At 39.7% G+C, this 14694-nt stretch overlaps 1 protein-coding gene across 2 annotated transcripts in view; it reads left to right on the top strand.

Moving 5' to 3' along the window:
• Window positions 1-14694, top strand: part of LOC115102190 (helicase ARIP4-like) — an 89381-nt gene that overhangs the window by 38194 nt on the left and 36493 nt on the right. For both annotated transcript variants that reach the window (XM_029621833.2, XM_029621834.2), the window contains one exon: window positions 13633-13870. In XM_029621833.2, the coding sequence (XP_029477693.1) occupies window positions 13633-13870 (238 nt within the window). The remainder of the gene's footprint in view (window positions 1-13632; window positions 13871-14694) is intronic.

The following is a 14694-nucleotide window of genomic DNA, read 5'->3' as shown; positions in this document are numbered from 1 at the left end:
GGGACTTATCTTGTGCCAGGAAAATATTCCCCACACCAGTACACCACTGTGACCAGCATGCACTGTTGACACCAGGCAGGATGGGTCCATGGACTCATGCTGCTAGTGTCCAACCCTGACTCTGCCATCAGCATGGCGCAGCAGGAACCGGGATCCTTTGCACCAGGCAATGTTTTTCCACTCCTCAATTGTCCAGTGTTGGTGATGGCGTTCCAACTGGAGTCTCTTCTCTTTGTTTTTAGCTGATATGAGTGGAACCCGGTGTGGTCGTTTGTTCCAATACCCCATCCGTGACAAGGATCTATTTTTTTAAAAATTGAATATCTGAAACATACAATATACTTGCAGTGAAGCTGCTCAACAACTACATCATATCAATCATCCAACAGACTCATTTAGAGGGACACACAGAAGCATCCAGGGTCAATGCCCTGCTCAAGGGCACGTTGACATATCTCCCACCAGGCCAAAAAACGTAAACCCGAACCCTCCAAGTTCCCCCCACAGTTCCCCAATAGCTGGACAACTAAAAGCATAACAGCAATGCCAACTGTATATGTTTGTGTGCATGTCTGGCGCTATTACATGTATGTGTGTGTTCTTGTATGCGTTTATTTGAATGAGAGGGAGTGCGTGTGTGCACAAACACCTGCACGCTATCAGCCTCAGGCAAACTGGCATTGACTGTAAAAACACTGCCTCTCAGTGTTTATTTATTTTTATTTTACCTTTTATTTAACTAGGCAAGTCCGTTAAGAACAAATTCTTATTTTCAATGTTGACCTACCGGGAGCAGTGGGTTTAACTGCCTGTTCAGGGCCAAATGACAGATTTGTACACTGTAAGCTCAGGGATTTGTACTTGCAACCTTTCGGTTACTAGTCCAACGCTCTAACCACTAGGCTACCCTGCTGCCCCAGTGTCATTCAAACATGCTTTTTAATATGTTTTATTTTTACTTTATTTTGTACTTTTATCTTTGACCATCATTCTATTTCTCGCACAGCAACTCCACTCCCACTTGTCTCCAATTCCACATCCCAACCCTCAGCCCATCCCACTTATCTCTGCTGGCCACCCTCTTCAGATTTCTATGCAACATATATCTTTCAACTATGCTGTGATGTTTAACGTACAATTTCAATCTATCTTATCGAATAGAATCCAGAATGCGAGTTGAAGATAAATACTTTTACTAAGAGTATTAGTAAATGACTGACCCGGGCTCTCCAGATCTCCTAACAGTACCATTTCTAGGGTCAATTTTAGATCAATGCTATGCATTTTCAGTCATTCCTGAACCTGAGACCAGAAACAGGCTACCTGAGGGCAATTCCAAAATAAATGGTCAATTGATTCTCACAACAAAATCTGCAGAGCTTCAATGATTTTATGCCCCAAATATTCAACATTTTGTTGGTGGCAAGAATTCTACATAATAATGTTAGCTAAAAATCACGAAAGCTTGCGTTATATCAACTCATACACCCTGTACCATGGAATCGGTACATAAAAATCTCTTCCCAACTATTTTGCAATCTGTATGGCGCAGTTATCAACATCCTGGTCCTCCAAATTAAACTGGTATACTTTCCTATTTATGCTATTTTTATTCCTCCACCAGTTTTGATCCTTTATATTGTGGAAACAGACCAGTTCCCTGACCCCTCATTTTTCGGGTAATGCTGTAATAAATTGGTTGTACTCATGGATTGAGCAGCCCTTCCTGTACAATTATAATAACTCTGTGAAGGACACAACTCTACCATTCCAATTTACAATATCGTTTAAGAACAAATACCCTTTTCAAACATCTTTCCCATAAATACAGGTATTTTATCAACCAGCACATTTGAGTTCAGCCATAATATTTGTATCTTTTCAGGGGGATGAAATTGAAATTGTGGCCAGCTCTAAAATGTTTGAATAAGTAGAGGTTTAGTGGTTTTATATTTAATAACCTCAACCCACCAAATTTATATGCATTATATAGATGGGCACGCTTTGTTTTGTCTGGTTTAGCGTCCCAAATAAAGCAAAATATTTTTGCTCATATGATTTAAAAACGAATCATCAGGAGTAGGCAGCACCATAAGTAAGTGAGTAAACTGAGATATGACTAAGGAGTTAATCAGGGCAATTGTTCCATAAATAGACCTCTCCATGGTTGCAGGATCTATTTCTATTGAAATTAATTGTGGAGAGCTTATTTATGTCTTTTGGGATATGAATACCAAGTATGTCTACTTCACCATCAGCCCACTTTATATGTAAACTGCAGGGTAATGTAAAAGTTATATTTTTTTTAAAGAACCAATACGTAATTTTTAATCTTATCATAATTAGGTTTTAGTCCAGAGAGTACAGAAAAGTTATCTAGTTCTTTAATGAGACATTGCAGGGATCTAGCTTGCAGACATAATATAAAACTTGTCATCGGCATACATGGACACTGTTTGTTTTTAAACCTTGGATTTCTAATCCTCTAATGTTATTGGATCTGATTTTAATAGCTAGCATTTCGGTGGCCATAACGAATAGATATGGTGACAGCGGACAGCCTTGTTTAACTCCTCTTGACAATTCAAAACTCTGAGAAGTAGCTGTTACTTACTATTTTACACCTGGTGTTGCTATACATTATTTTGACCCGTTTTATAAGAGAATCACTGAAATTGAAAAAATCCAGGCATTTATAAATCAAATCCAGTCTTACTTTATCAAAGTCCTTTTCAAAAGCCAATACCAGGCCTGGCTTCTTAGATGTTTCATGATGTTCTATTATTTCTAGTAGTTATAGTATATTATCCCCATTGTATCGTCCATGTAAAAAAACCTGTCTGATCAGGATGAACAATACCTGTTAAAAACCTTTTTAATTCTGAGTGCTATGCATTTTGCTAGTATTTTTGCATCACAACATTGAAGTGTAAGGGGCCTCCAGTTTTTTAGATGTACTGGGTCTTTATATATGCTGTCTGGATCTTGTTTTTAATAAGATAAATCAGACATTCCTGTTTAGTACCTGACAGACTACCATTTCTATAGGAGTAGTTAAACCAATCTAACAATGGAGCTTTTAGTATATTAAAAAGGCTTGATATACCTCTACCGGTATGCCATCAAGCCCTGGGGTTTTTCCAGACTGAAAAGATTTAATAGCCTCAAAGTTCTTCCTCTAATTTGGTTTTCTCACTGATCTTTTCTGTATATTTGTTAATTTTCTATTTTGTATATTATTTGGAAAGAATAACTTACCATAATCTTCATTCAGTGGGAGAGGATGGGGTGGAAAAGAACATCTGCCTAAAATAATTAGCTTCCTCTTAAAATATCATTCGGAGTAACGAGTTTCTGCAAATCATTTTTGTTGGTGTTTCTATATTGGAGATTCAGGAAGAATCTTGTGCATTTTTCTCTATATTCCATCCAGTTTGCTTTATTTTTGTAATAGATTACATTAGATCGTTCTTGAATAAGTTCCTCAGGTTCTTTTTTTTCCCTCTAACTTATTTTGTATCTCTGTAGTATTTTTGTTTTTATTGCTGTCTACTTGCACTATTAGTTCATGGATTTCCCTTGTTAGTCTTGTCTCTTTAGCCAGAAACGGCTTCTTAAAATTATTATTGATGAATATTGAATTGAATAACCTCTGAAGGTACCCCAAACAATAAGGGGATTTGCTGAACCTATATTATACTGGGAAAACTCAGTTATAAATGATTTTGTCTTAGTTAAAAATAAGTTGTCCTCCAGTAAACTTTGATTAAATTTCCAATATCCCGTCCACGTGGAAAATCTAAGTTATGTGAATGCCAATTAGATCATGATCCGATCGCATTCTGTCTCCTATTAAAACGTTTTGATGCAAGAGAGATAAGAAAGTAGTCAAGATAACTAGCTTGATTAGGTCTCATCCATGTATATCTCACTAGGTTGGGATTTTTTAGTCTCCAAATATCCAGTGTTTCTAATGTGTCCATAATATTTGTGATTTCCTTCAGGGCACGGTGATGATAGTTTGTCGAGTGATTACCTTTACGGTCCATTGAGATACTTAACACTGTGTTATAGTCTCCTACCATAATGATTTGATCATTTGTCGCCTGTAAGTTCAATAAATTGATTTAAATGTTTTCAAAGAAGTATGGATCATCCTTATTTGGACCATATAGATTAATGAGCCAAATCTATTTTTCGTCCACTTTCATGTTCAAAAAGATCCACCTTCCTCGTTCCTTACTATTTGCACATTCAGATCGACATTTTTGTTCATTAATATCATCACACCTTTTGAGTTCCTTTAAGGATGTAGAGTGAATTTCCTGTAAACAGTATATGTTATATTCCTTTGGCCATAATTAGTGCTTGTAAGGTTACTGCCATCAGAGGTATTGTGACGGTCAACATTAGAGCTTTCAAATGTCTGATATTTAGAATTCCAGAAATAGGTTCTAGCAATATTTGTTTTATTCCCTTGCCTGTTTGCCTGTGAGCCAATGCCACAGATGTTAGAAAATTGAGACAAGATATTGTGTGTAGTAAATCTGAGTGGGTTGATGTGTATGATATTGGATGTGATTTAGTGAGTGTGTGTACAATATCTGTATAAGAGTAAGACTATAATGTGTGATGTCCAAATAAATAATAACTCGGCCAATTTGCATGGTTGATTGTCTGTGTGTAACATGTAGTGTGTGTACAGCCTTAATAGTCATGATGATAATTGTAATCCATATCGTATCACTGTCATAGTTGCGTCATAATTACCTTTAACATCATTGAAAAACACATCCCAGCATTTCCATAGCAATTGACTTTTCACGTGATCTTGAGAGACCTTGCATTACTCTAGAGACGGCTTCACTACAGTATAAATGTGTTCCATACAATACGTTATTATTCCCCAATGCATCTATTCTGATATCTTCCCCATGCTTGTTGTAAACGTATATAAACTTGTAGACAAACAAGAAATATATTAAATTATAAAACAGTTTGACAATGGAGTGAGTGGAAAGAGAGAAAGGGAGAGTGAGAAGAGTGAGATCGTGTGTATGTATAAGTCCGTATGTGTAAGTGAGCATGTAAATGAGTACCTGTGTGTTCATATCCACTTCATAGTGTTCAGATAATTTTACATTTCCCATACTTTCTTTATTTTTTTTTTCGTAACCTAAAGTCCCTATAGAATTTAGTACAGCTATGGACAGCTATTCAGAGACAGCTCCATAAGACCATCTATAAAGAGTTTGTCCACAATGAGAAAGGCACGCTTAACCTTCTCCCTCTATTGCCGTTGTACTGGATACAGTCTCTTATGACGTTCGTTTATCTCCCTTGGAAATTGGTCATTGAGGCTGAATTTGTTCCCTTTTTAAGCTCCTTTCCCCTGCTTTTGATCAGCTCCTTTTGTTGGTAGTGTTCAAATTTTGCGAGGATTGGTCAGGGACCCTTAGTCTTGTCTCTCCAACTCCATGAATTCTCTGATCGTGCCCTCTGGATTATTGGAGGCGTCCTCAGGAATCCCAGAAAAAAATGGATTTTCACGCATGCTACAACATTTGTATGTCTAGTAGCGCCTCCTTCATCACCCTGTTTTCCCTGGGTAGACAATCCATGTTGGAATCGTGGACTTTTACCTTGGCTGTGAGTGCCTTGCTCTCTCCTTTAACCTCTCTGTGCACGGAACCCGCTAGCTGGCTGAAATTCCACAACATACGGCGATCGCTACATAAATAGTCATAATAAACATTCATGAAAATACAAGTGTCTCACATGTATCGAAAGCCTAGAATCTTGCTAATCCAACTGTGTTGTCAGATTTAAAAAAGGATTTACTGTGAAAGAATACGATGCGATTATCTGAGCATAGAGCCCAATCAAAAAAAATGTTTTAACCAGCACAGGCGTAACATAATCACAAACTGCATTAAAATAAATTGTTTACCTTTGATGATCTTCATCTGTTTGCAATTCCAATGCTCGTTGTTACACAATGAATGATCTTTTGTTTGATAAAATCCGTTTTTATAGCCTAACACGAAACATTTTGTGAACCGCTTGTTGTGAATTCCGTCTCATTCCATTTTCGACAACACATTCCAGGTAAATTACCCACACAGAACATGACTTTTCCAGTCATGTTTGGTTTCACTGCAATCAACTGGTTTGTTTAACACAATCAAACGTCAAAACTGTTCGCTGCTCTGGCCCCCCAATGGTGGAACAAACTCCCTCACGACGCCAGGACAGCGGAGTCAATCACCACCTTCCGGAGACACCTGAAACCCCACCTCTTTCAGGAATACCTAGGATAGGATAAAGTAATCCTTCTCACCCCTCCCCCCCCTTAAAAGATTTAGATGCACTATTGTAAAGTGGCTGTTCCACTGGATGTCTTAAGGTGAACGCACCAATTTGTAAGTCGCTCTGGATAAGAGCGTCTGCTAAATGACTTAAATGTAAATGTAAACGTGATGGGCCATTTCGCGGGACGTATTGACTGAAAGAAAACGATTTGAAGACCAGTCATGACATTGTGCACCAATGATTTGCCCGCTGTTTCGTTGATTGACTGTCTTTTAACCCAATGACCACTGATCGTCTTGAAATCTAGCTGGGTAGATAGCCAATGAGCTGAGCTAAACGGCAATACGCCATGTTTATGTGTTGCAAGACCAACCCATGTAGTAAGCTCCATCGTAACGAGAGTCATTCGCTATTGAAGTTTCATACCGGAAGGAGAAGCACATATTACGCACTGCATTGTTTGGTGAACACGCAGATTCAGCTGTTTATATATCAATTATTATGGCGACTAAGTCAGGGAAAGCTAAATCTAAGTCTAGGTATACAGATGTACACACAATTTTAGAATAAATTGATTGTGAAGGTGAGAGATTGTTGTAGGACGCTTCATTTAGCGATTGTGGAGGAATATTTTTTGAACGGGAGAGGACATCGTTTTGGACTGGTAAGTTATTTTCATGCTAATGCCCTCATTTGAAATTAATAATATAAAATATTTAGATTTTTTTTTTACATTTTAGAAGCAATATATAAACATGTAATGTCATGAAATGTGAGATGCGTGTGTCTGCCGCCCCACCCCAACCCACATGAAATAGCCTATTTGAGGCTCTTGAGGAGAGGGCAGGACCACATCAATGGCCAAAGTGAAATGGAGACAGTAGATACAGCTGGTCTGTTATAATATAATAAAGACAGTAGATCTAGCTGGTCTGTCATAATATAATAGACACAGTAGATCTAGCTGGTCTGACAATATAAAAGAGACAGTAGATCTAGCAGGTAAAAATAATATAATATATTCAACCTAATATATTCAACCTTCAACTCTATATATCTGTTTATTATACCTGTTGATACAGGGCTCATATGTGAAACTATTCTAACTGAACATTTTCTTTCACAATGACACTGACTCCGAATTGGAGTCTTATCCGGTGTCCTGTGTGAATTTAAGTATGCTCTCTCTAATTCTCTCTTTCTCTCTCGGAGGAGGACCTGAGCCCTAGGACCATGCGTCAGGACTACCTGGCATGATGACTCCTTGCTGTCCCCAGTCCACCTGGCCTTGCCGCTGTTCCAGTTTCAACTGTTCTGCCTGCGGCTATGGAACCCTAAACTGTTAATTTTTACTCTTGAGGTGCTGTCCTGTTGCACCCTCTACAACCACTGTGATCTCCACCCGGCACAGCCAGAAGAGGACTGTTTTTCCTAGCCACCGTGCTTCTACACCTGCATTGCTTGCTGTTTGGGGTTTTAGGCTGGGGCTATATAAATTGATTTGATAGAGGACTGAGGGTCTTCCAAATATTGAAAGTGTGTAAATGGTTACCCATGTTATTTTGTAAATGTATATATATTTTTTTTTTTATCAATTATTTGTTCCTTTTTTTTGTTGGGGGGGTGTGTGTTAGAATACCATTTTGGTATTTTGTATATAGTTATTTGTTTCAAAATGTATACCTTCACCAATTTGGCCACTTGAGTACATTTGGGCTACTTGTGTGGGACACCTGGGTGACTTCATGATAAATGTCATGTAGCACACTCATTTTGAAAGTTATCATTCTGAAACTTTGCACAAGTACTGTTGCCCTCTTATATTTTTCACTGAAATTGTCCCCATTCTATCTGAATGTTTGTTTTATCTTGTTTATTTTAAAGATGATGATATAAAAATAAAAAAATTGTTTTTTTTCATTGTTTTATCTAAACCAAATCTATTGTGTTATATTCTCCTACATTCAATTCACATGTACACACACTTCAGAGTGTTTTCTTTCAAATGGTACCAAGAATATGCATATCCTTGGTTCTGTGCCTGAGCTACAGTCTGTTAGATTTGGGTATGTCTTCAGGTGGAAATTAGGGGGGAGCTGTAAGAGGTTAACCACATGCAGTCAGAGCTGTCCCTAGCCTAAGGGAACCTAAGGGAAATTCACTCAATTTGTAGTTTTAAAGCAAATTTCCTGCACCGTCGACACATTTTTCCAAATCTGAGTGAGTGACTTGCAAAATCAATGAGGTTCCCCTGGTCAGTAATTCAACCATGATTACTACAAGTTTGGTTAATTAGTCTAGCCAGCTATCTAATCTAAAAAATGTCAGCTGACATGGGCTAATTGAGTGACTGACCATTTTTTTTTCACAGCCACATTTTGGAATTGTACCTGCGCATTCTACTATTCTTGAGACCCCAATTGAGTTCCAAAAAATATTTTTAAAATATATGTATTTAAAACATTTTACAAATTTTTTTTGTGGGGGGGTGGTATTGATTAGCGGGCCTACAAAAACAGCCGCCAGTTGCTCATCCCTGGTTTACATGGTACAGGCTGAACATAACCCACACTAAACTACCATCCTAAATCACCCCCTGGTTTTCTCTTGGTGTTGGGGTGTACTTTAGGATCTTGATAATCAAAGCTGACCTAGCTATTAGTAGGCTTAGTCCCAGCTGTTGCATAAGGGTCAGAGTCTTTTTTCACTGGTAAGGGAGTTATTTCTGGAACCAAAATCAGGAAGACAAGTCAATGAATTACCCTTTCGTCCCATACATAGCTATTTGTGACTGTTTGATTTACCAACCCCCCCCCACACACACACACACACACTTCCTAGAAGTGCATTCTGATACTTCTCACTGTCACTGAAGAACATTCTCTCACTCTCCCCCCCCCCCAGCCAGTGACTTGCCCCACCCTCACTTTCTGACTGTAAACTGTGCTCTGTCTGTGCTGTATGGGTGTGAATCATCATAAGGCATTTCAGGAATCTGTTATGTAACTGTCCTTTACGGTAGTGGGAAGGGGAGGAGTGGAGGCGACTCCGGGACGAGTTAGTGGAGCATGGCGCTTGCAACGCCAGAGTTGTGGGTTCGAAAGTATCAATGTATGCACTCACTGCTGTAAGTCTCTCTGGATAAGAGCGTGTGTAAAATGGTCTGAATTTTAATCTGTCTCCTTGGCTTGTAACCTTTTTGAAATGTTTAGATGTTTTTTCAGTAGCAGTCTCCTTTTGGAAGGGTTTTCTCCTGGCACTTACGCCAGGGTTACATTGATTAGGGCATGCAACAGAAAATGTTTTAACTTCTTGCAACGGAAAACAAAAATTATTTGTTTTATTTTTGACATGTTCAGGTATTCCCTACATGTTTCAATGTGTTTTGTAACAAATATGACCCAGTGCAGGGAGGTGGGAGTGACCGGTGATGAAGAGCAAGACTGATAAACTGCCTGGCAATTGGCAAAGGGTTTGCTTCCTACAGAAAGGACACTTTAGTCTATGTTCCGTCCCAGAGAGAGAAATTATGCCTGGGCTTGTACCGCGGCTGCAACAGAAGGATAAAGTACAAAAATATGTACACAGCCTTTCGATAACCTCCTGGATTACATAATGTATCCCTTTTTAAAATGGGTTGAATACCTCTTTTCATATTAGGATTTTGTGCCCAACCTTTCAATAAACTCTGTATTATTTCTGTTGTTAAATTGGTTTGTAAAACCAATATGACAGAGGTCACAATGGGACTGTTTTGGATGTTAATGGAACTGAATTCCGAGGAAAGAGGTCGTTTTGTAGATGGTTAGTCGGAGAGGGCGTTTCATGTCATTTGTTTTTCTACTCTGTTGGCTCACCACCAGCCTCTGTCTGCATTATATAAATTACTTTTCTTCCTGTTTTGCCTTTTCTCTCTTTTGAATGTTCATCATGTTTTAGTTGGAGGCTTTCCTGGCTGGGTTTTCATGAAGGTTTCACTTTGATCCCTATCTAGTGTACTACTTTTGAGAAGGACCCACATAGGGCTTTGGTCAAAAGTAGTGCAGTGTATATAGGTAATAGGGTGCCATTTTAGACACATGCTCAGTGAAACGTAACAAGCTCCAGGTGTTCCTGCCTCACTCACCACTCTGCCCTTGGAGTCTGGTTCTGAGATAGAGTAGTCTGGCTGGACTGGACCAAACTTGGCCCAAGATGGATGTTCTGTCCTGACTGATGTGCTGTTGGGTCAGTCTGGGTTCAAAGGTTGGCTATGCTAATAGCTGTCAGTGTGGGGCAGTGATGTTTTTCTGGTTGAAAATTGTGTATGTGGATCTGAGCAGGACAGGACAATACAGGACTGGGTCAAGCTTGAGTGACAAGCTGGGCTTATAGGTAGGTAAAAGAGCCATATACAGTGAAAGGATTCAGACATGATTCATACCCCACATTTTGTTGTGTTAAAGCCTGAATGCAAAATGGATTGCATTTTTTTCCTGTTACCCATTAACACACTACCCCCATAATGACAAAGTGAAAACATGTTTTTAAGAAATGGTATAAAATGCATTAAAAAAATGAAATCCCTAAATATCTGATTTAAATAAATATTTGCTATGACCAAATGGAGCTCCAATTTCCTTTGATCGTCATTGATGTACAGTCGAAGTCGGAAGTTTACATACACTTAGGTTGGAGTCATTAAAACTCGTTTTTCAACCACTCCACAAATGTATTGTTAACAAACTATAGTTTTGGCAAGTCAGTTAGGACTTCTACTTTGCATGACACAAGTATTTTTTCCAACAATTGTTTACAGACAGATTATTTCACTTAAAGTTCACTGTATCACAATTCCAGTGGGTCAGAAGTTTACATACACTAAGTTGACTGTGCCTTTTTAAACAGCTTGGAAAATTCCAGAAAATTATGTCATGGCTTTAGAAGCTTCTGATAGGCTGATTGACATTATTTTAGTTATTTGGAGGTGTACCTGTGGATGTATTTCAAGGTCTCCCTTCAAACTCAGTGCCTCTTTGCTTGACATCATGGGAAAATCAAAAGAAATCAGCCAAGACCTTAGAAAAATAATTATAAACCTCCACAAGTCTGGTTCATCCTTGGGAGCAATTTCCAAATGCCTGAAGGTACCATGTTCATCTGTACAAACAATAGTATGCAAGTATAAACACCATGGGACCATGCAGCTGTCTTACCACTTCAGAAGAAGATGCGTTCTGTCCCAGAAGAACAGCAAAGGACCTTGTGATGATGCTGGAGAAAACCGGTACAAAAGTATCTATATCCACAGTAAAACGAGTCCTATATCGACACAACCTGAAAGGCCACTCAAGGAAGAAGCTGCTCCAAAACCGCCATAAAAAAGCCAGACTGCGGTTTGCAACTGTACATGTGGACAAAGATGGTACTTTTTGGAGAAATGTCCTCTGGTCTGATGAAACAAAAATAGAACTGTTTAGCCATAATGACCATCATTATGTTTGGAGGAAAGAGGGGGAGGCTTGCAAGCCGAAGAACACCATCCCAACCGTGAAGCACGGGGGTGGCAGCATCATGTTGTGGGGGTGCTTTGCTGCAGGAGCGACTGGTGCACTTCACAAAATAGATGGCATCATGAGGGGAGAAAATTATGTGGATATTTCGAAGCAACGTCTCAAAACATCAGTCAGGAAGTTAAAGCTTGGTCGCATATGGGTCTTCCAAATTAACAATGATCCCAAGCATACTTCCAAAGTTGTGGCAAAATGGCTTAAGGACAACAAAATCAAGGTATTGGAGTGGCCATCACAAAGCCCTGACCTCAATCTTATATGCGAGCAAGGAGGCCTTCAAACCTGACTCAGTTACACCAGCTCTGTCAGGAGGAATGGGCCAAAATTCACCCAACTTATTGTGGGAAGCTTGTGGCAGGCTACCCGAAAAGTTTGACCCAAGTTAAACAATTTAAAGGCAATGCTACCAATATTAATTGAGTGTATGTAAATGTCTGACCCACTGGGAATGTGATTAAAGAAATAGAAGCTGAAATAATCATTCTCTCTACTATTATTCTGACATTTCACATTCTTAAAATAAAGTGGTGATCCTAGCTGACCTACAACAGGGAATTGTTACTAGGATTAAATGTCAGAAATGGTGAAAAACTGAGTTTAAATGTTTTTTGGCTAAGGTGTGTGTGTGTAGACTTCTGACTTCAACTGTAACTACAACGTGATTGGAGTCCACCTGTGGCCAATTAAATTATTTGGACATGTTTGAAAAGAAACACACTTGTTTATATAAGGTTGACAGTGCACGTCAGAGCAGAAACTATACCATGAAGTCCAAGGAACTGTATGTAGATCTCTGAGGTAGAATTGTGACGAGGCATATCTGGGGAAGGATGTGAAACAATTTATAGAGTGTTAAATGTTTCCAAGATGTGCTAAGCTGATACGGACATACTCAAGGCTGAACATTTCTGCCAAAGATGCTTTTACAAAATTTGGACTCGGTGAATACTTGTGTAAAAATGTCCTAATATCTATTTCATCCATTTATTTTTATTCAGCCTGTAACACAACAAAATGTGGAATAAGTCAAGGGTTATGAATATATGACTAGGTGGGGCTTGGTTGAGCTGTATTAGGTTGCATTGAGCATGTCAGTGTTGGCTACAATGTGACAGTGGAGAGATGTATGTGGATCATACTGAGAGGGCTGTTTTATGTGGGCCATAACCTTGGTTTCCTCCCCAACCTTGTTTGTCACTCTTTCCAGCCGCATGGAGAGCCAGAAACACCTGCCCATAGCCCCATTGGTCAGGGTTTCATAAGCTCTCCATATTTATTAGCACTTACATAAGCACCCCAGATCTAGTTCAGTGTCTCCAGTCTGGAGGCAGGGCCAGACAGGTTTGTATCCAACTCTGGCCCAGTCACTCCCTGTTAACCACAAAAAAAGTGTGTCTCAATGGATCTTTTATATCAATCCCTCTGGCTCAGTTTGAATTTTTAACTGTTCTTGAATCCGTTTTTACCTTTCCTTCAGTGATGGAGCAATCCATGCCTGTTATATACAACTCCAGTCCTCGAGTACCCTGGACAAGCATACCTGATTCAACAAGTCAACTAATCATCAGGCCCTCAATGAGTTGAATCTGTATTTTATGTCCAGGGTTACAATAAAACTGTGTGCAGTTGGGGGTACTCAAGGGCTACAGTTAGGATCCACTGATATACAGCGTACCTTTTTTATAGGTTTTCAATCAACATTTATTTGAATTGATTTATGTTTTGTATACCAATAATTACACCCTTCCCCCTCTGTCTCTCTTTACAGACCAGCCTCATACCGCTCCCTTTAGCTCGGGGAATGAAGCACAGGGAGGGGACTCTGCGGGATGGCAGTGCACCCCCCCATCTACCTCAGCCTCGGGGGAGACGCCGTCCCACCCCTCAACACAGCCCCACTCTCGACCGTCCTCGCGGCCTGAGAACCAAATTCCCTCGCAGTCCCTGAGTGGAACCAAGAAGAGGTCCCACTCCAACAAACCTGCACACATGAGGAGGAACATCAGGTATGACCCCTGACCTCTGAAAACATCCAAACTCACAGATATAGAGAACAACATCTAATATAAGCCCTTAACCAGCTTCAAAGAGGCAATGAATGGTGATATTTAACCATTAATTCTTTATCATCTATCCATACAGCACACGTAGTGTATCTTCAACTGTGTTCTCTTGCATTATCTAGTGTTCTGTCTTATTGATTTTTCTTAGAGCCTTCATAGTGAGCCCTCTCTAAGTAGAATATCTCTGTATTACTCAGTCTGGCAACAAGTTAATCATGCTGCCATGAATGGGATTATTTCCCCAGTGTTTATTACAGTATTACAGCTCTCTCTCACTCTCATTCACACACACACGCAGAGATATGTTTACTAGACCAAAAGTATGTGTACACCCCTTCAAATGAGAGGATTTGGCTATTTCTGACAGGTGTATAAATCAAGCACACAGCCATGCCGTCTCCATAGACAAACATTGGCAGTAGAATGGCCCCTACTGAAGAGCTCAGTGACTTTCAATGTGGCACTATAATAGGATGCTACCTTTCCAACAAGTCAGTTCATCAATGCTAGAGCTGCCCCGGTCAACTGTAAGTGCTGTTATTGTGAAGTGGAAACATCTAGGAGCGACACTCACTACTGAGTTCCAAACTGCCTCTGGAAGCAATGTCGGCACAAGGACTGTTCGTCGGGTGCTTCATGAAATGGGTTTCCATGGCCGAGCAGCCGCACACAAGCCTAACGTCGCCATGCGCAATGCCAAGCTTCGGCTGGAGTGGTGTAAAGCTCGCCTCCATTGGACTCTGGAGCAGTGGAAACGTGTTCTCTGG

This window comes from Oncorhynchus nerka, linkage group LG20 (assembly GCF_034236695.1).
Source record: "Oncorhynchus nerka isolate Pitt River linkage group LG20, Oner_Uvic_2.0, whole genome shotgun sequence".
NCBI lineage: Eukaryota > Metazoa > Chordata > Actinopteri > Salmoniformes > Salmonidae > Oncorhynchus > Oncorhynchus nerka.
This window is presented reverse-complemented; position numbering and strand designations above follow the sequence as displayed.